This window comes from Rhinatrema bivittatum, chromosome 2 (assembly GCF_901001135.1).
Source record: "Rhinatrema bivittatum chromosome 2, aRhiBiv1.1, whole genome shotgun sequence".
Classification (NCBI taxonomy): domain Eukaryota; kingdom Metazoa; phylum Chordata; class Amphibia; order Gymnophiona; family Rhinatrematidae; genus Rhinatrema; species Rhinatrema bivittatum.
In genome coordinates, this window is record NC_042616.1 from 221,937,175 (window position 1) to 221,958,629 (window position 21,455).

The 21,455-nt window shown below is 42.4% G+C and overlaps 1 protein-coding gene across 1 annotated transcript in view; it reads left to right on the forward strand.

Moving 5' to 3' along the window:
* The window catches only part of CHN2 (chimerin 2), a 480,978-nt gene that overhangs the window by 442,302 nt on the left and 17,221 nt on the right, over positions 1–21,455 (forward strand). Inside the window, exons 9-10 of the mRNA XM_029589197.1 lie at positions 393–566; positions 7,893–7,970. Coding sequence (XP_029445057.1) covers positions 393–566; positions 7,893–7,970 — 252 coding nt within the window. The remainder of the gene's footprint in view (positions 1–392; positions 567–7,892; positions 7,971–21,455) is intronic.

The window sequence follows — 21,455 nt, forward strand, 5'->3', positions numbered from 1 at the left end:
ACCCTGCACTGTCCTGGAGCCAGCAGGGATCACTGCTACAATTGTCTTCCTTTTTTTTTCTTCTTCCACAGAGCCAGAATGTACCAACACTGTGATGTGCCCAAGTGTATGTGTGTATATAGTTGTGTATACACACACACACACACACACACACAACTTTCTGAATGCTGAGGCAATAATTTTAATGGAATTCATAGGATTTTGGGGCCAGCCTTGGAGGAGATCTTCTCTCCATCCCTTGGCATATTATCCTGACAAGGGGCAGGGGAAAGAAGAAACAGGACAAAATATAATATAAAAAGAATAAGCATTTCTTAATCTGATTTAAAAAAAAAAAAAAAAAAAAAAGAAAAAGGAGGTGTGTGTGATAATGACCTTCTTTTCCCTTCTAGACTGTGGATTGAATGTACATAAGCAGTGTTCCAAGTACGTGCCGAATGACTGTCAATCAGACCTGAAGAGGATCAAGAAAGTGTACAGCTGTGATCTGACCACCCTTGTGAAGGCTCACAATACACAAAGGCCCATGGTTGTGGATATCTGCATTCGAGAGATCGAAGGAAGAGGTTCTGCAAATATTCACTACTAGCTTGCATGACATGGGATTCCTTCATCTGTTATGTAGATTACTTCTGTGGTTCACTACTGATTGCCAGGTGTATTACTTAGAAGATAAAACCAACAGAAAAGAGGCCTTTTTTTTTTTTTTTTTTACAGCCTGGCAGTTCCTCCTGCTTCTTTGGGATTTCTGCTCAATCAGAACTGACCTCTGTTGGATAATGGAACCATGAGCATTTATTCATACTTCTAGGAGGGGTTTCCCACAGTTCTCCACCAAGGGCCATAGGCTGCACTCCTTCTAGAACATGTGCTCCCTGAATCTGGTCACTAGGCATCACTGTATATATGTCTCTGCAGTATCGCCAGCTTCATTCGGCCCAAGGTGCAAAAACTAGGCTTGGGAATGTAATCCATAGTCCTCTGCAACACACCATAGCTGGGAACTCCTGGGTTTGACCTGGAGCTTATGGGGTTAGAGACCACTCTGGGTCTTCAAGTAATGTGGCCTAGGCATTGCCATGGGAAGGGCACATGCCCCTCTAAAAAAATAAAAACATCATAGTGCCCTTCCCAGCCCCCCCACCCCCCCCCACCCCACACACACACACACACCTCATCCCCTCCAGATTGGCTATCTCTCTTTCCTCTAGAGTTGGTTGTTTATGTTCAGCAGGAGCTAAAAGGAAGCCTCTCTCAACCTGATGCTGTCACTTCTCCGCCTCCTGTTACTAATTGATTTTGGTGAACGGAATAAGTCAATCAGCAGTGGTAGGCAGTTAAGTGACAGCCATACTCTGAAGCACTTTCTCCCTCCCCCTGCTACTCTCTCGGGTACAGCACCCACAAAGATAGTGGAGAGGGGAAAGCAAGATTGGAAGGAGGGCTAGAGAGAGGCATGCAAGAGTTACAGGAGACAAAATGGGGAAAGAGAGGAAGGATGAGAGAAGAGAGAAAGAGTGGGAAGAGCTAGGGGGGAAGCAAGAGGAGGGTACAAAAATTGGGGGAAAGGTGAGAATAAGGAAGAGGGAATGAGGTGGTGAGGAAGGGGAGTGGGAAAGATAGGGGAGTGGAGAGAGCAAGTGGAGAGGAGGAGAAAGAGGTTAGAAGGGGAGAACAGATGGTAGAGAGAGAGAGATGAAAACGAGAAGGAAAGAGGGGGAAAGAGGAAGAAAAGGCCCATGTTGAGGGAGAGAGAGAGACCTGGGGATGGAGAGGAGGACTGGAGATGTGGGGGAGCTTGAGGGAGAGAGGATCCAGGATAGGGAAGAATGATGGAAAGAGAGAGGACCATGGATGGCAGGGATGGAAGAGAGAGAGAGAGAGAGAGAGAGAGGATCCTGGATTGGGGGAGGAAGGAATCCAGAAACATAATGGAGGAGGAAGGGGCAGAACAAAAGAAGAGGGCTGGAGGCTTAGGTAGGAAGTACTGTGTTCTGCCACATGGAAGGTCCCTGTTTCAATTCCCGGCTCGGGTCTGCTGCTGCCTGTCTTGGCCAGGGATGGGGATGCGGTGAAAGTGGGTGGTGGGGGAAGGTGTAGGCTTGAGTCTTGGTCATTGCCTAAGGTTAACACCTGGAGGCTGGACTCAGGACTTATGGTTTTAGGGATCTAGAATAAGCCCTGGGGTCCCCAGAACTGTCACGCCAAGGACTGGAGTGAACAGAAAATGGGAGGGGGGGATACAAAACCGAGAGGAACACCCCTCCCCCCTCCGGATAGCTGCAAATGAAGGCTCAGCCCTGGTTCTGTTTGAGCCGAAAGCACCAAGGAGCAGGGGGGAAACCACTGGGTCAAAAAAAATAAAGAAATTGAGAAGGAAGAGAAAGTATTAAAATATCTGCTGCCAAAAGAAAGAGATAAAGAAAGAAGAGAGAGAAAACCCAAAAAAGGAAAGAGAGAGACGCTGAGCCTGAAAATCAAGCCAGGTTGGAAAAGATGTCGTCTGAGAGAATATGAAGAAGAAAGTGGCTTTGTGGGAGGTGGTGGGGAGAGAGAAAGGGGGTAGGGGAGGAGGAAGAGAGAGAGAGTCTATGCAGGTAGCTCCGCCCTCTGCCCCCTGCCAGTTCTCGGGGTGAGTGGGAGCTTTTCGTCTCCCAGATAGGCGCAGCGCTTACCAGAGAGAACAGGCTTCAGGATCCTTCTACAATCTGGAACTTTATCAGGAAGCTCAGCAAAATCATTCATAACAATAAAAAAAAAAAAATCTCGTCCTGGTATAGCATAAATATATAATTACTATTATTATATAAATTACAGCGTTAGCCTGTGTCAGGTTCCTTATTCTGGGACTAATCCGACTCCACGGATCTCATCAGGTTGCACTAATCCTGCCGTTTCAGCTCAGTCCCATGTAAGCAGGTACATTTGGAAGCAGCGGTGCTAATTGTCAACAAATGCTGGCCTCTCTGCCTCAGATCCTGTTGGATGAATGTACTGAAAATAGTCAATAAATACTCACTAGATCCTGTTAAAATTAAAGTCCTCTTCAGTAAGGGCTTTCTGCACTTTAATTGTGCTGGGATGGTTTTAAAATAAGTGCTTAATACGTATGTATAATGTAATATATTCTGAAGAAGAAGAAAAATATTTTTTTTAAATTATTTTTATCCTTGACAGCGAAGTGCGGTGTGCAAGAAACTGGGTGTCCATACAGCTCTGTATTCCCATTCAGGAACATTTTAACGTCAGTTTCTAAGTGTTCAATAAAACGTTGCCTTAAAAGTCAGAGCATAGGAGATTTTCACACATGCATAAAAAAAAAGATGAAAACTCTAATGGCTTGGTCCATAGTGCAGCTTCGGACCAGATATTGTATTTACGTGTGCTATGTGGCCCTTTTGGAATGTAATGTATCCAAATTATTAAGTTTTTTACCTCAAATAGGTTTACAATGAGAGATGTTTGGGTTTTGACAAATATCAACTCTGGTAAAAATAAGATATTCACTTGAAAATTTGAGATATTCAACAAGCGCTCTGCAAAAATGTTTGGGGTGTGTAAGAGGCCTTTTCCTCTGTAGACACTCCGTGCATGAACTCATCTTTGCCCCTAGACAGCCACCTCGAGTGTTTCATCCAAATTTGATTGTGCTGTTTATACAACTCTTAGAGCCCTCAGAAATGAATATATCGATTCCTGCCTCAGGCAGAAGTAACATTAGCTTACTTTTGCCCTTCCTTCCCCTGTCATTACTCTCCCCATAGACTTTCTACTGGCCCTTATCTAAGTACCATGCTTTCTCCTCTCTTCCATCTTGCTCAGTAATATCTTGCCTATTTTGACTCTCTTCATCTCCCCTTTTGGTAGCAATTAGTATCATACTGCCTCCTCTTTTAAAGATGCATTCATATAAGAACATAACATTTTCCATACTGGGTCAGGCCAAAGGTCCATCAAGTCCATTATCCTGTTTCCAACAGTGGCCAATCCAGGTCACAAATACCTGGCAGCATCCCAAAAAGTCAATAGACTCCATGTTGCTTATTCCAGTAGTGGATTTCCCTAAGTACATCTTAATGGTTTATGGATTTTTCTTCCAAGAACTTATCCAATCCTTTTTTAAACACAGCTATACTAACAGCTTTTACCACATCCTCTGGCAACAAATTCCAGAGTTTAATTATGCATTGGGTAAAAAAAAAAATATTTCTCCTATTTGTCTTAAATGTATTACCTAGTAACTTCATAGCAAGTCCCCTACTCTTTGTACTTTTTGAAAGAATAAACCATCGATTTGCGTTTACCCTTTCCACTCCACTCAAACTTTTACAGACCTCTGTCATATCTCTCCTCAGCTGCCTCTTCTCCAAGCTGAAGAGTCCTAACCTCTTTAGCCTTTCCTCATAGGGGAATCATTCCATCCCCTTTATCATTTTGGTCTCCCTTCTCTATAACTGTTCTAATTCTGATATCTCTCTTTTGATATTCATTGACCAGAACTGCAGTACAGAGGCATTATGATATTCTCTGTTATACTCTCCATTCATTTCCTAATAATTCCTAGCATTCCATTTGCTTTCTTGGCCACCACTGCACATGAATAGAGGATTTCAACATATTATCCACAATGAAGCCTAGATCCTTTTTCTGAGTCGTGACTCCTAATATGGAACCTTGCATTGTGTAGCCATAATTTGGGTGCTCTTTCTTACTTGCACCACTTTGCACGTGACCATATTAAATGTCACCTGCCATTTGGATGCCCAGTCTCTCAAGGACCTCTTACAATTTCTCACAATTCTCTTGTGATTTAACAACTTTGAATCATTTTGTATTATAGGAAAATGTGATCACTTCACTCATTGTTCCCATCTCTAGGTCATTTATAAATATGTTAAAAAGCAGTGTTCCCAGTACAGATCCTTAGGGCTCTCTACTGTTTTCTGTCTTCAATCCACAATACAACATTGCCTCCTTCCCATGACTTTTTCATTTCCTCGAGAGTCTTTCATGAGATAGTTTGTCTAACATTTTCTAAAAATCCAGATACACTGTATGAACTGGCTTACTTTTATCCATATGTTTACTCAATCATACAAAAAAATATAGCTGATTGATGAGGCAAGAATTCTGTTGGCTAAATCCATATTGGCTTTGTCCCATTAAATTTTGTTCTTTATAATAGTTTCAACCATTTTTCTCAGCACTGATGTCAGGTTCACTGGTCTGTAGTTTTCTGGATTATCTCGGAACCCTTTTTAAAAACTGGCATTACATTGGCCTCCCTCCTATCTTCAGGTTTCATAGACTATTTTAATAATAGTTTATAAATTACTAATCGGTCCTCAGTTTCATTTTCCAGTTCTTCTAGCACTCAGGGATATATACCATCTAGTCCAGGTACTCCTTAGTTTGTCAATTTGCCCTGTTACGTCTTCTATGTTGAGATTTATTTCAGTTCTTCTGAATCATCACCAAATATCACTTCTAGCATGGGTGTCTGTCTTACATCTTCCTCAGTAAAGACTGAAATAAAGAATTAATTTACTCTCTCTGCTATGGCCTTGCATTCCCTTAGTGCCCCTTTTACCCCTTGATCATCTAATGGTCCAATTGACTCCCTCATAGGCTTTTGGCTTCGAATATACCTGAAAAAGGTTTTAGTATGAGTTTTTGTTCCCACAGCAAGCTTTTCTTTTTGCTATCCTTAACAATGTTATGCATCTAACTTGCCAGTAGAGATGTGAATCGGAACCAGAATTGGTTCCGGTTCCGATTCACATCGTGAATTTTTTTCGTGCGACCCGATCAGGTTTTTTTTTTATCAGCTGCGCCTGAGCCGATAAACAAAAAACTCACCCCGACCCTTTAAAACAGCTCTCTTAGCTTCCCCCACCCTCCTGACCCCCCCCCCCCCAAAACATTTGAAAATTATCTGGTGGTCCAGTGGGGGTCCCAGGAGCGATCTCCTGCTCTCGGGCCGTCGGCTGCCACTAATAAAAATGGCGCCGATGGCCCTTTGCCCTTACCATGTGACAGGGTATCCATGCCATTGGCCGGCCCCTGTCACATGGTAGGAGCACTAGATGGCCCACGCCATTTTTAAGATGCCTGATGTAAACTCTTAACCTTTGCAGTTGCTCCTTTCAGTTTTTTCCTAACCATTTTCCTCATTTTATCATAATCTCCCTTTTGAACGTTAAACGATATTGCGGTAGATTTCCTTAGATGGTAACTTTAATACTGGTGCGCAAGCACACATGTGCGTGTTTGCCAGCTCACATCCAGAGACATGTCTCTTTTATAACATACGCACGTATATGTGTGCATGTTATAAAATAGCCTGGATGTGTGCACAATTTTAAATTGACGCACGCATGTGCACACAAATGCTGCTCCTACCGCATAAGTGGGAGAATTTTATAAGGGAAGCACACAGACGCCATTCACCATTCTTTGTTTGTTTCCAGTTCACCCAATTAAGGGATAGGACTTCCTAACCCCCCCCCCCCCAAGTTAAATAGCCTCCCTTCTACCCTATAGGCCCCAACCCTTAAAACCCTACTGATAAGCCTAGATTTTTTTAATTTTATTATTTACATGCCATCCTATAGTAGAAGTAAATTTACGCAGCTGGGGATCTCGGCACGTGCAAGGATGCAGTAGTATTTCCATGCATATTTCTTGGCCAGGCTCCGACATGCCCACACCCTACCCATACCAAGCCCATTCTCTGCACCTTTTTTTTTTATTCTTTTCACTGGTGCGCGCAGCAGGAAGTATGAGCATCCAATGACAGCTTACAAAATCCACTCAGCACACGCAGGCCCAACTTATGCACATATTTCCCGAATTTGCTGCACTCGGGGCTTTTAAAATTCACCTATAAATGTTCACCTTCCAGTTATCAAATCAGATTTGATCATATTATCGCTATTGCCAAGTGGCTCCAACGTTGTTAGCTCTTGCACCAAATTATGGCCTAGATTTATCAAAATGCAGTAAATATCGCATGCGATTGGAAAAAGGGCATGTTTTATGGTAATAGCCTATTTATCGCAATGTGTGTTATCTTAGCGCTTCGCATAGGTATTACCGCAAAGTGCGTTAACTTTTCACACTTTGCAGTAATACTTACATAATTGCATTTTCTTACCTGCAAAGTTCTCATTTCACCACTGGGGAGAGAGAGACAGACAGACTGACTCTGGGGGTGGCATCATAGTAAGCAGCTATTTATGCTACTAAAGGAGGCCCACCTAGTAACTCGAGGTGAGGTTTAGGTTGTAGTGTAGGGGTTAGGGGCCACTTTTACATGCAGAGTGAGACGTATGAACAGAACAATGCACTCTTGTGAAGATTTGATATCCTTCAGAGTGAGGAGACTCCCACAACGATGAGATTTGTACAATGTTCTCTCACCCTAACTTGATGGACTCTCTACTTGGGTAACAAGCTAGGTTGAGAGAACATTGTACAAATCTTATCATTGTGTGTCACAGGACAACAAACAAAGAAAAACATTAATCTAATTGCTGAAGTATAAAAATAATAAATTCAAAGGTAATAGATGAATAAATAAAGAAAAGGAAACTACCAAATACATGCTATATAATTTTTTGATCCCTGCATAATTTTAAACTCCTGAATTTGGGCAAATCAAACCCTCATTGATAGGAAATGGAAGTTATTGTTTTTGATCAGAAATTGTTTTTGGCAAGGACAAAACGCCAATCCTGAACTAAAACTGAAGACTGTAATGTGTTGCTTATTCAGTTCCTACTGTAACCATATCTTTTGGCATCTAGTAAATACATCATTACTGCAGAGGCATAACTGTGTTTTGAAAATGTTTAGCTTTAACATTTATAATACCATTACTGCATTCACAGGTCTAAAGTCAGAAGGACTTTACAGAGTCTCTGGGTTCACTGAACATATTGAAGATGTCAAGATGGCCTTTGATCGAGGTATGCTTTACCTCTAAATGATTTTTCAATTATGTGGCCTGGAATTTTAGGCCTGATAGCATTGGAAGGGAATAGTCTAAGATGCTGCTTGTGAAGCCCTTGCTCAAAAAAAATTACTGGACCCATTTCACCTCAATAACTGCAGACCCATCGCCACCTGCCTTTTGCAGGAAAAGTGATCGAGCATGTGGTTCATGCCAAACTGGTGGGCATCCTAGCTAGTAAGAGCCTCCTGAATCGTCAGTCATCTGGATTTAAGTGCAATTGCAGCATAGAATCTACTTCATTAGCAATTCTTGATGGCCTGTGGCGATATCTTCATAGGCGCTATGACTCACTATTGATTGTGATTGATTTCACAGCAGGTTTTGAGATATTTGACTACAGAATCCTGCTTGATTGCCTAACTGATTGAAGGTTAGGCAACCCTGCCTTCAGCTATTTTGAGTCATTTCTGCTATACCAGGAGCAGTCTGAGGTTGGGAGACAACTCATCTATCCCCTGGAGATGACACTGTGACATCCCTCAGGGCTCAATGCTATCCCCATCCTCTTTAAGGCCTACATTTATCCCTAACCTTGCTATTGCATAGCCTCAATGTCACCTATTAGATGTATGCAGATGATGCAGCTGCAAAATCATATTTGTCTAGCAAAAATATCAGAGTGATCTGTCCAGGATATTTATAAGCATTTGATATTCCATCTTTTCCTAAAGGTAGGCCCAAGGCACATTACATAAAGTAAAAAGACCTTGAATACATAATAATGGATACAAACAGATATGATAACATATGAGGTAGATTTCTAGAAATATATACAAGAAGTGGATACATTGGCTAGAAATAAGGAAGTGGGTGCATTGGGTATATATTGCTTATATATATAATTAAGAAGTAAATTAAACAGCAGTGTGACAGATATTGAGAATCATTTGGATAGAGGTAGCTCTGAAGTGGGCAAACCTTGTGGAATCCACGGTCAAAAAGACATATGGTGGACTAGGATGAGTCTCTCTTGTGGAGCCAAGTTTTGCTTATTTTTCCAGAAGATGAGGTAGTAAATTTCCCATCACAATGTTAGAGATAACTTGTTCCACATTTTAGGAGTAGATCAGCTAAACGTGCAAAGTGCTTTGCAAGTTCGTCTAGCTGGAGAGGAAGATAGAAAGGAATGATGGGAGGACTGAAGTTCTCTTGTGGGGGCGGATGTAAGAAGAGTAGAAGTTTGAAAAGATAGTCAGGTGCTAATTGGTTCATGCATTTGAAGCAAAGTGTTTTAAATATTATCCTGCTCTCAGCTGGGTACCAGTGTAGCAGATGCAAAATTGGCATAACATGGTGGGTGGATTTGGCCCCTGCCAAAAGTCTAGCTTATATGCGCTACAAAAGTTGGAGATGTTTCAGATTGTATTGTCCAACGTAAATAATGTGTGGCTGGACATGAATTACCAGTCAATACATCGCTAGGAGAATTGTTTTATTTACAAAGAAAGTCACAAAAATGTACATTACTAGAAGATGCTTGTGCAATACAGTGCTGCAGTTGGTGATCAATAAGTGAGTGACAATAGCTAGGTCACGGTTCTCAAAGTAATTACAAAGTTGACAAATCCAGCAAAAGTCCTTAAAGGAGTTCTTTACCACTGCTGAGATCTGGGTTTCCATCGTGAGGTGCTGGTTGAATTGTACCCTCAGACTATGCGCCAGAGTTTTTAAGCTGTAAGGGGGTTCCTAACAAGAAGGGTAAAGGTAATTGAGAATGTCCTTTTCAGCTTAGCCAGAGAGGTTTAGACTTAAAGGGGTTTAAATTGAGAATGTATTTAAGCCATAGGGTCCCTGCTGAGAAACAGCATTGGGGTTAGCAATAGCTATAGTTTGGTCGGCCCCTGTGACACAAAACTGGTTGTCAGTGGCATGTAAGTGAGGTTAAACATTGAAAGATTGAATGAGGCCACTGACTGTATGGATGTAGATGATGAAGAGGAATAGAGAAAGCACAAAACCTCTGGGCATTACATGGGTGAGATTCCCAGATATGGATGTCTTGTTGTCCCATGAGACAAATTGTCATCGATTGGTCAGAAATGATTTGAACCATTCAAGAGCAATGTCTCTCAAACACTGTAGCAGGAGTAGGTGATCGCCAGTGTTGAATGCTGCAGAAAGATCTAGTTGGGACCAGGAGGGAGTCACCATCTTAGCATGTAGGCAGATACTGATGGTTAAGGCTAACAGAACAGATTCCATTCCATGACCTCTCCTGAAACCAAATTGATAAGAGTGGAGGAGCTGGCCTCCTCCAGGAATTCTAGTAGTTGAAACTAGACCACTTTCTCTACTTTCTTGGATAAGAAAGAAGGCTGGAGACTAGGCAATAGTGATCAACTATTCTGGAGTTGATGCTTGTTTTTTTTTTTGTTTCATAATAGGTTTGATGACAGCTTTTTAAAGTGGGACAGATAGGTCTCCTTGGGTTCACATAACACTGATTATGCTGGTTAGCCAGGGAGCCTAGGTCTTGTCTCAGGTCACAGATGAATTAGGGAGGTATGGGATATAAAACACAAAGGGGACTGATTGATCCCTTGGAGGATCTTCTTTACTTCTTTGGAGGTGATCATCCTGAAACTGGTGGGATTCAGTCTGGAGGGAGTTGAATAAGTCTGGTTTAGTTTGGAGGAGGAGCATCTGGGGTACATTTATTGCATAGGACTGTGAGAGAGGGAGAAGATGCAATAACAAAAGAAAGAGTGGATAGCTTGAATTTTTGAATCAAAAGAATTTGGCAACGAATCTGCTGAGGGGGCCCTCCATGGTGGTACTGGGTACCCATGGAGTCAGGTCTCAAGAGATTCCTTACTAGTTGGAATATTTTCCTGAGTGATTCTTTTCTAGTTTGAACCGGTATATAAAAGTTTCTAAATAAATAAAAAATAGTTTGAGTCATTTTGGAGATACTCTTTTTTTTTTTGCAGCCAAATGGCTGTCTTGTGTGTTTTTTGCATGTTCCTTGCAAATGCATAAGCTAGCATTTGCTTTTGGTTTGTGCCATTTCTGTTCAAGTTGACAGGATTTTTGAGAAGTCATAGGAGTTCCTAGGAGGTCTGGTTTGAGGGGGCTGTAGTGAATTCTTCATTCCATTATTATACTGGTTCTGAAGTGACTGTTATTTTTGGTAGGTTAAGGAGCTTGCTAACATTGTCACTAATGACAAGGGACATATTTCTGGTGGGAGGTTTGGGCTCAGGAATATATGAAGGGTTGTTTGTGTTGGGTAGAGTAACCTGCAATAGGTAGTGGACTGATCCTAAGATAGGATTCACCATTACTGAATTAGCATCTACATAGATGCTGGGAAAGTAGAATATCAAGTCTCGAGAGTGCCAACCCTTGTGGATTGTTTAACTGGATGAGGCATAGATTATCCAAGTTTCATTGAAAACTGATTGTGTTATCTTTGGGAGCGGACTCTACATGCTAGTTGAAGTGAGGAGTTTGTTGATAGAGGTAGCAAGGTCACATAGGAGTTCTGAGAGTTGGAGGAAGGAATCAAATTGAATATTTGATGGGCAATAGATTAGGACCAATTCAGGACTCTCATAGGACTGAAATTCTTTAAATCGTGAAACCCTCTGTGTGCACATTGTCCTCCACTTTTGCTAAATGATGTACCCCTGCAAACAAGTTCCAAAGTGAAGAGTCTTGGTGTCGTTCCCAACTCCTCTTTAACACTGTAAGACCAGATCTCATCCATAACCAAAACAGTCTTCTAGTAGATGTGATACATTCACCAGCTATGGCCATATCTTTCCCCCACTAGTCTAGTTAATGCTATCTACGGAGGTAATTTTTAAAGGAGTTACATGTATAAATGTAACATACTATCACAGCAATTATAAAAAGCCATTTACACACGTTAAGTGCACTTACACGTGAATATCCTATAGACAATTCAGTGACATGTAATAATTATCAAAAGCCCACATTCAGGAGTAAAGTGCATTTATACTTATAAACCCAATTTCAAGCATGTAAATACCTTTTAAAATAAGGCCCAGAATGTACATCTCTTATCTAGACTATTGTAACTCTCTGTATATTAGCCTACTACAGACATGAATCTTGAAGCTCCAGCTTGTGCAGAACTTGGCAGCTTGTCTCGTTGCTAACTGCAGCCCTAGAGACCATATCACATCTACACTGGCCAACTAACACAATCTCCCAATCCGCTGTAGATTCAGGTTTAAAATGCTCTTCATCATTATGAGGGAGTCTGTAGGAAACTCCCTGAGACTATCTTTAGGGGCTGGGCACAGCTGTGTTGCCCGGTCCTCCTTAAGATCCAGATCCGCAGGGAATCTTGGGTGACGGGAGGTGCTCCTCACCAGAGTATATGAACTCAGAGCCTGGAAAGGTTAAGCAGGCCCCGAGGAGCAAGCAGAGGCCCACCATACGCCAAGATTTGTTATGTTTAAGGACTGTGCGTTACCTAAATTTAAGGTGAGCTGCACTGATTGTTTTGATTTTGGTTTTTGTACTGTAAATAAACTGCAGCTAAGGAACAGCCAGAATCTGCCTCCTTATTTCTCTGGCTGTTTCCAAGGTGCTATTGCCACATTAGCACAATCACCTCCAGTGTGCTGATGATAGGACCACAGTATCTCATATCTCACCTGTCCATATACTCTATCAGTGCCCTGCAGTCCTTACACGAGAATCTCTTGGCAATCCTATCACTTAAGAAAGAAATGCTCACTCGTACCAGAAAAAAAAACAAACCACCTCCAGTGCTGCACTGCATCACTACAATCTGCTCCCCAGTAACTGCAACTGGCACCTGACCTCGTGAGCTTCAGGAAATATGTGAAACCTGGTTTTCCCAATGACTCTCTTTAAGTATTCCCAAACTTCTGATTACCCTAACCTATGTGTCCTCAATTGACTTTATGCTCAACATATTACTATATCACCTTTATATATCTACCCTCTGTTACTACTGAAAGTATGTAATGGGTTACGGGACCTGTGATACCCCCATGGGCCATCCTTTACTCTTTTCCATTATACCATTGATAATTTATTGGCCTTGATGCTCTGTGGGTTATTACATTTCCTTCTTGTATTAATTACTCCCGGTGTTTATTGTGATTATTACAATCGCTGTGTGTTTGGTATTGTATTCTACCATGTATCATCTTGTCTGTGGGTTGTGATCATATTTCCATCTTGTATTGTTCACGCCCTATACTTATTATGAATTTTGCAACCTGCTATGGGTTTATTGCTGTATTTTTGTCTTGTATCATCCACTCTCCTTAATTACTGTGAAAATTGTAATCCACTTTGAGTTTCAGGAAGTGCAGAATATATATTGAATGAATGCTCCTTCCAGTTCATGACAGTATTCAGTTTCTTCAAATAGTGTTTTGCAGGGCAGAATCTGCAGGTTTAAAATATTTAGCTGGGTTTCATTCTGATGTGTATTTTCATATTTTCTATGGACAAGCAGGACAAAGATCAGCCTCATAAATAGTGTAATGTCATCCGATGGCACTGATACGGAAAACCCAGAAGGTTTAACTGAATGTGTGCAGTCATTCCCCCACAGCCATCGCTGCATGACTTTCCTCAGTCTTATTTCTTCCACTAACATTAAAGGATAACTTTTGGCTCTGTTTTGGGTTTTTTTTTTACAACCCCCCCCCCAATGGACTTTTTTTTTTTTTTTTTTTTTTTACTTTCAAAATTTTTGTTTAATCTGCATTTAATTTATTTTTTTATCAAGTTCCTCAAAAAGGAAAATTAGTTTTTCTTCAAAACTGAGTTTGATTTGGCTTCGGTCCTCTTCAAAATGGCAGATAAACAAGGGGGGGGGGGGTTTCAAGGAATCTCCTTTTTCAAAATGACTCTGTCAAATCAGTCTGGCAGACGTCTCTGCTGTCTGGGGCCTTCCAATGTCCTGCCAGATTGTGCTGCCTGTGCTGTCATGCCTTCAGGGCCTTGAAAGACTTTGTGAGCTCTCGTCCGGCATCTACCTGTTCAATCAAAGTAAAGCATTCTTCGGTGCAAAGGTCATCACCTAAACCTAAGAAGGTGCAGCCCTCTCAGCACTGGTGCCACGACTTGGAGAAATCTCAGCGCAGGCCTCATTTCACCCTCCAAGGAAGCTGACAGCAAATCCAATACCTCTGCACCAAAAAATGTCTTCGCTTCATGCCAACCGGTGCTTCCTTGGTGCAGAGACGGTCCCATTCGGTGGAATCTTTCCTTGGCGCTGAAACGTCTTCGGCATCATCCTTTTCACAGATGCAGTCTTAATGTGGAGACTCCAGTTTGGACACAAAAACATTAAAACGAGACCAAAGCTTCCCAATACCAATTCTGGTTCTTGAATCAGTTCTTCCATTGTCCTTACTGCAACCACTGTACCACAGTCAGAAGAATGTGCTTGGAATTTGTATTTTACAGATATTCCCCTTTTTGGAATTAAATGACACCTAATTCTGTGATCCCTCCTTGTCAGTTTAGACAAGACACAATGCAGACTAAATCCCATGATTCACTCTTTTTGGGAAGGGACATAGGAGAATCTGAATTTTCTCATGTTTCCTCGTTAATTCCAGTCTGAGGATGAAGACACTATTAGTCTTTCACAAACTCTTAGAAGCTAGCAACTTGCCCTTTTGCTATGATCCAGTGTAGTCTGAGCTATGAGCTAAAGGTGGCCCTTTCATGGCCTTTTGGTTGAAAATGAGTGCAATATGGGAAAGTAATATCCTGCTACCCAGCTCCACTGGGGACATGGTAATGTATATGTGTTTATGCAGGTATATACTGTGTGTGTGTATGTGTATATACATATCTATATGTAGATACACCTTCCAATTTATATACAGTATATTTATATATTTAGAAGGTGTTTAAGGTGTATATTTATTTATTTTTATAAGGAAAACTAAATGAGGGTTCAATTTCCAGGGAAGATCTTCCACTCCCTGGGTCAGCCAGGGCTGGGGAGACAACAGAGGTGGCATTCTCAGTCCTTGAAGGAGAGGGCATCTCAGCCATTGTGTAATGACAACACCTAGTGGCCAGATTTAGGGCCCATGATTACAGGGTTCCAGAATGAGCCTGGTCCCTGGGAGAGAACCATCTGGCCTAAGTGAGATAGGGGGATGGAATATAAAATAGGGAGGAAAACCTCAGGAAGATGCGAATAATCCGTCCCTGGTTCGGACTGAGCTGGAGGCCCACAGGGAGGATAAGGAAACTGCTGCCCTTCCACCACCCCCTTCAAAAAAGAACAACAACAAAAAAAATGAAGAAAACGTTCTTTTTATGCCACTTTGGTCTCTGAATTAGACTTTATGCTCCCTGAGGAGTTTTCTTAAGGCATACAGTCCTGTTTTGCCTGTAGCAACATTACAGAAAGATGTATTTTAGCATGAATTCTGCCGGGCTTTCCTTCTTTCTCTTCTGAGGTTCAGCAGGTTGAATTGGAGACCATTTCCAGCAATTCAGGAAGACTTACAGCTCTTTGTAATTTGTTCACCTAGACCTTTTTATTTTTGCATTTTGTTTTGTATTGTTATTTGTCTAAAATCCAAATTGGAATGATATTTAGCTTTGCACTCCACCTAGCTAAAGGAGCCCCGATCTAGGTGGAATACAAAAATCTTAAAATAAATAAAGAGAATGTATCTGCTTAAAAGTAAACATCTCACCTGCCTAAATTATGCGCCAAGTTTTCAGGTGCCCCCTTTCTTGCTTTCAGTTTCGTCAAACTGAGATTAAGCTATTGCAAATTATTTTTCTAATTCTGTGGTGTTTGGCAGAGACCAGGCTTGTGTTTGGAGAGTTTAATTCCTCCCCACCCCACCCCCGGGGGGAGAGCATAATTATGTGGTATTTTCCCCATGCCTTTGGCTTAACATGAAGCGTGTTTTCTGCCAGCATATTGAAAGAGAGGTGAACAGCAAACAGCTTTGGTATGACTTTCCTGGTTTGTTTCCTGCAGCTGCAGCTAATGTTATTGGCGAGGGCTCCTTGGTCGAGTACCATGAGGGGACGTTCACTGGATGGCCCTTCCACTCCTCTGCTCTTGACATTGTCTGTGATTAAAAAGGAACTCTGGACAATGGATGCCTTCTTTCAGCTCTGTCTGTATTGATGCAGCTGCTGCCTTCTCTTTACCCTTATTTCCCTGTAGCACGTTTTTCTACCTTACCATACATCGGAAACCCATTGTTGATCCTGCAATGATACTTTATAATGCCGGTGTTGCCAAGCAGAATTGTCCGGAAAGTGAAAGGTTGGTTCAGGTGAACCATTCTGTTAATGCCATAATCATTCAAGGAGAAACACCGTCCATTTAGGATGTAATCGTGTGTGTCGTGGCAGGAAATAGCAACCTAAAAGGCAGTCCAATTAACAATGCCGTTTTTCGTTTTCAAGACTTTATGCAAATGTTTTGATGTGCTGTCCAGTTAACAGGGAAAGAGCCATTGAATTAGCATTGGTTTTATCAATATGTATTATGAGTTATTAAAACAAACAAGCAAAAAAAAAACATCTGCTGCAGCATAGTTTTATTGAAGTAAAAGAAATAATTTCCAAATAAGTCAGACATGTTTTAGAGCAGTACTACTTGCTTTCAAAATGTCCATTTGTCTGTTCCACGTCTGCTTTATTTTTTTCTGCTTTGTCTAGCAAGCTGGGAGGTCTTGTTTCTTTTCTGAATTAAGATGTGTACATATATATAGAGAGAGAGTGTATGTTCCTTTTCTCCTTCCTATTTCATTCATATCCTCATAAGCAGACGGCATGCACCAGTGACTCGGCTACATTTACCAGCCTTGAGGGCCGGAGGGAAGTCTCTTTGGAGACTGTGCACCTCTCTCTCTGTACGGCCAGAATCCTCAGCGTAATGGCATCTGTCCTTCCCTACCTTCTTGGCTTGAGCTCATCACTTCCACAGAGTAGATGAACATTGCTAGCCCTGTCGAACACAAAACTAAAATATTCCACTGTGGCTCGGCACACAGCACTTGAAACTGCAGGGCAAGCCAGACTAATTTATCTCGCTTACATAGCTTTAGCTGGCCGCCCTCCATGTTTAAAAAAAAAAATGTCTTTCCCCGAGCCTTGTTCAGCAGTCCAAGCTGTATTCATGCTTCCCATGTCATCATGTGACACCTGAATGGAGTCCTGAGGAGGACCAGCACAGGTCACAGCAGGGGAGCTGAGGTAGCAGCCGCTTTCAGACACTTCCAACACTCAGATCCCCTGAAAAACTAATTGCAAATCTGAATGAAAGAGGAGCTTGTCGTGATTTTATTTGACCTTACCAACAACTGGTCCTGGGGGAATTCTGCGCTACTGTGGAGCACAGAATTTGTGCAGAAACCCCGCCCCCCCCCCACATGCAGAAAATGGCAGAGGAGACCCCGGCATGCCACAGACAGAGCGCGCGAAGATGAAGGCCCTGGCACACCGTTCGCAGCGAAGATGAAGGCCCCTGTGTGCCGTGGGATGTGCTTCTCTCGCGGCAACGATGAAGGCCCCGGCGCGCCATTCGCAGCGAAGATGAAGACCCCAGTGTGCCCTGAATGGAGTATGCTCTGCTCGCGGCGAAGATGAAGGCCCCAGTGAGAGTGAATGTGTGTGTGAGGGGAGGAGGGGGACGAGAGAGGAGAGGGAAGGGGAGGGGCTTTGAGAGAGGGAAGGGGAGGGTGAGAGAGCAGGGAGAGGGGAGGGCAAGAGAGAGAGTAGGGGGGTGAGCAGGAGGGTGTGAGAGCACGGGAAGTGAGAGAGCCGGGGGGGGGAGAGGGAGAGGGATGCTTAAGTGTGTGGGTGCCAGAGAGGGAGCCTATATGAGGAGATTGTGAAGGAGTGTGTATGTGTGAGAGAGATTGGGAGCTGGTGTGTATGAAAAAGGGATCATGTGTATATGAGTGTGCTGCCTGTGTGAAGGAATTGTGTATGTGTGAGACAGAGCCTGTGTGAATGGGTGCATGAGAGCGAGACACAGGTAGCCTGTGTGAGGATGTATGTGTGTGAGAGAAAGGGAACTTGTGTGGGTGTGTGTGCGAGAGAGAGAGCCCTGTATGAGGGGGATGTGTGTATGCAAGAGAGTGAGGGAGAGCCTGTATGAGGGTGTGTGTATGTCTATTAGAGAGAGGGAGTATCTGTATGAGAGAGGGAGGGACAGAGAGTGCCTGTGTGAGGGGCAGAACTGAGAATTGGGTCAAAATCTGGTAGGTGGCGATAGAGTGGAAGGGGTTGAGCCTAGAGGTGGAGGGGAGAGATACTGGCAGGTGGAGGAGTTGGGGCTTGAGAAGGCAAAGTGGCCAGGGGAGTAGGGAGAGCGAGTGGAAGGGACACTCTTACAGTGAATTTCTAGGGAAATTCTGCTCAAAATATTTAAAATTCTGCATCTCTAAGTAATAACATTTTTCTCTATTAATTTAAAATGTAATTACTTAAAGACTCTGCAACCTCACAGAGACATTATAAAAGTCACATTTTAGCAGAGTGACATTCAGCTCTGAAATCCTGTTTTAATGAATGCCAGCACGATGCTCTTTTGGTTTTTAAGAGCCCACGAAGTTGGTTTGTGTGTTGCATATGTGGAAGCAGCCCCCTTCCCCTTACAAAATAATCTTGCATTCAGATGGACTATCGTGGCAACCACACTGCTTTTTCCAAATAGTCCTGAGAAACTAGTTTTAGCTTGCAAAGCGGCTGCAGTGGAGGATTTTATTGCTCCCAGAAGCATAGTTGAACCAACTGACTATTAAACAGGCCGATACAGTAAAAGGCCACTCTCCTGTGCGCGCGATTCAATAAAAAAAATATTCAAATTAGGGCCCGCGGTAAAAAGAGGCACTAGGGACACTAGCGCATCCCCAGCGCCTCTTTTTTGACAGGAGCGGCAGCTGACAGCTAGTTTGATAAAACCCGCTGACAGCCATGGGTTCGGAAACCGGACGCCGGCAAAATTGAGCGTCCGGTTTTCAACCCACGAGCCACAGGCCAATTTTAAATTTTTTTTTTATTTTTAATTATTTTAAACTTTTGGGACCTCCAACTTAATATCGCCATGATATTAAGTCGGGTGCACAGAAAAGCAGTTTTTACTGCTTTTCTGTGCACTTTCACGGTGCCGGCAGAAATTAGCGCCTACCTTTGGGTAGGCGCTAATTTCTGAAAGTAAAATGTGTGGCTTGGCTGCACATTTTACTTACTGAATCGCGCAGGAATAACTAATAGGGCCATCAACATGCATTTGCATGTTGCGGGCTCTATTAGTTTCGAGGTGGGGGGTTGGACGCGCATTTTCGACACGCTATTACCCCTTACTGAATAAGGGGTAAAGCTAGCACGTCGAAAACTGTATAGGCCTGTTAGAGAGGGTTGATTTTGGTAGCACAAGTGGTGTTTGTACTTTCACCCATTATGAGGCCAATGCAATAAGACGTGCATTAAAACAGGCGCTCGCATTGAGCTCGCAGCCACATCCCCTGAGCGCCTGATGCAGTATTTAAATGACGGGCGGCATAAAAAAAGGTTGTACTAGAGAAGAATTGTGCATCTCTAGTGCTCAAATACTTCGGGCGTCCACAATTGCGATGGCCGCTCAGTACAAGCTTCCATTTTTATCCCACTTCTGGCCGATTTTGCTGAGGTTGCTGAATACTCCCAATGCTAAGCGCCCCTTGCTATGGACGTCTAAATTTTGCATTCAGAAGAAATTTTTTTTTTTAAAGCCAATATACATTTATTTTTGAACACTGCAAGCAACAAATGTAAGTGTCACAATGATACTAAAGTAGAAGGAGCCACACAGGACCATGTTTTTTAAAATTTCTTATGCGCCCTTGGTTCGCAGATTGACTTTACGACACCTCCGGGGCTGGAGTTAAATTTGCTTTGTTAAAAAGTGTGCGTTGGGCACCCAACGATTTCCTACATTGGTGGTAATAGATAATAGCCACATCTACATGGAATTTACATTTGTTGGGCGCTATCAGGTATGCATTAGTTTGGGTGCATGTTTAGGACGCGCTTATCTCCTTATTGCATCAGGTGCAAGTCTAGCACGTCCAAAACACGTGACTACCTGCATGTAAACCTGTGCGCCAGGCTGGGCGCAGTTTATTGCATCGGCCCCTATGTGAAATCAATCTTTTCTTTAGGACACCAGGAACAGAAAGCATGGTTAGTTCTTAATTTGCAGCCAAAGCGTTTGTTCATCTCAATTCAAAGACTTCTCTGTTGTAACTTTCATAGCTCTTCATAAATAAAGTGAAATCATTTGCTTCACAGAATATTCTTTTCCTCTGTGAAATTGGGAAGCTATTTATTGCTTTTATTTATAAAGCATGAAAAATAGTTATTAAAAATGAGAACTTTCAAAATCTGAACATCTGGTATTTTGACTCTAAGGAAACCTATGTCTGCGAGTCTGTCTGCAAAATCAGTGCAAGTAGAAGTATCAGGCATACATGAGGGAAATGGTGGAGTAGCCTAGTGGTTAGAGCAGTGGGCTGAGAGAACCCGAGAAGCCAGGGCTCTAAATCCCACTGACCCTCCTTCTGACCTTGGGCACATCGCATCGCTCTCCCTCGCCTTAGGTACAAACTTAAGAGTGAATTTTCAAAAGCTCATTTACACACAAAATCTTTTGGAAATTCAGCCCTATGGAGTGAATTTTCAAAGGAGTTACATGCGTTTAAAAAAAAAAAAAAAAGCAATTTTCCAAAGCTCATTTATGTGCTTAAAACCTTTTGAAAATTGCCTCCTCTATATACAGGTAAAAGTGCACAGGCTGGAACTCTGTGCTTACTTCTACCTGCAGTGGCAAGTGGTGTGCCGGGGAGGGGAGGGGTGGGGTTTGGAATTGCACGCATACTTTTGCATTTTCAAACTTGTGTGTAATTTTTCTTGAAAAGTACCCGCACAATTTAGTAGCTGAAAATGTGTGCAGGTACTTTTCCTGGGGTAATTTTTGAAGTAAAAGTATGCATATCCTTCCTCTTTGAAAATTAGTGCAAAGTCTGCAGGAAAAATTACCTGCAAGGTTTGCACTTATGCGGACAGTCTTGACATTAACCCCTATATTAATGTCCTAACAAATGCTAAAATTGTTGACTGTTCTAAGCTTTTTTTTATTTTTTTGAATAATTTTTTAAAGCATATTTTAAGGGCATGCACGGTGCTAGTTTTATAGCAGTGGAAACCTAAAACCTCCATTTATCCACATAAGTTGAGTGTAGCAGTGGTGGGAACTTCCCCGTGCTGTTCTGTTAACATATCTCAATGCTGTTCTAGAAGGACAAACCTCTACATGATTCTGCTTCTGTACCCATTCAGTCCTTTCTCTCTCTCTGTTGGGCCTGCTGCCAAGGCTGCTAATTAGCATTGGCTGTGAAGGGAGAATTTACAATGATCTGGGCACATGTCCACTGGAAGCTAAAGTAAG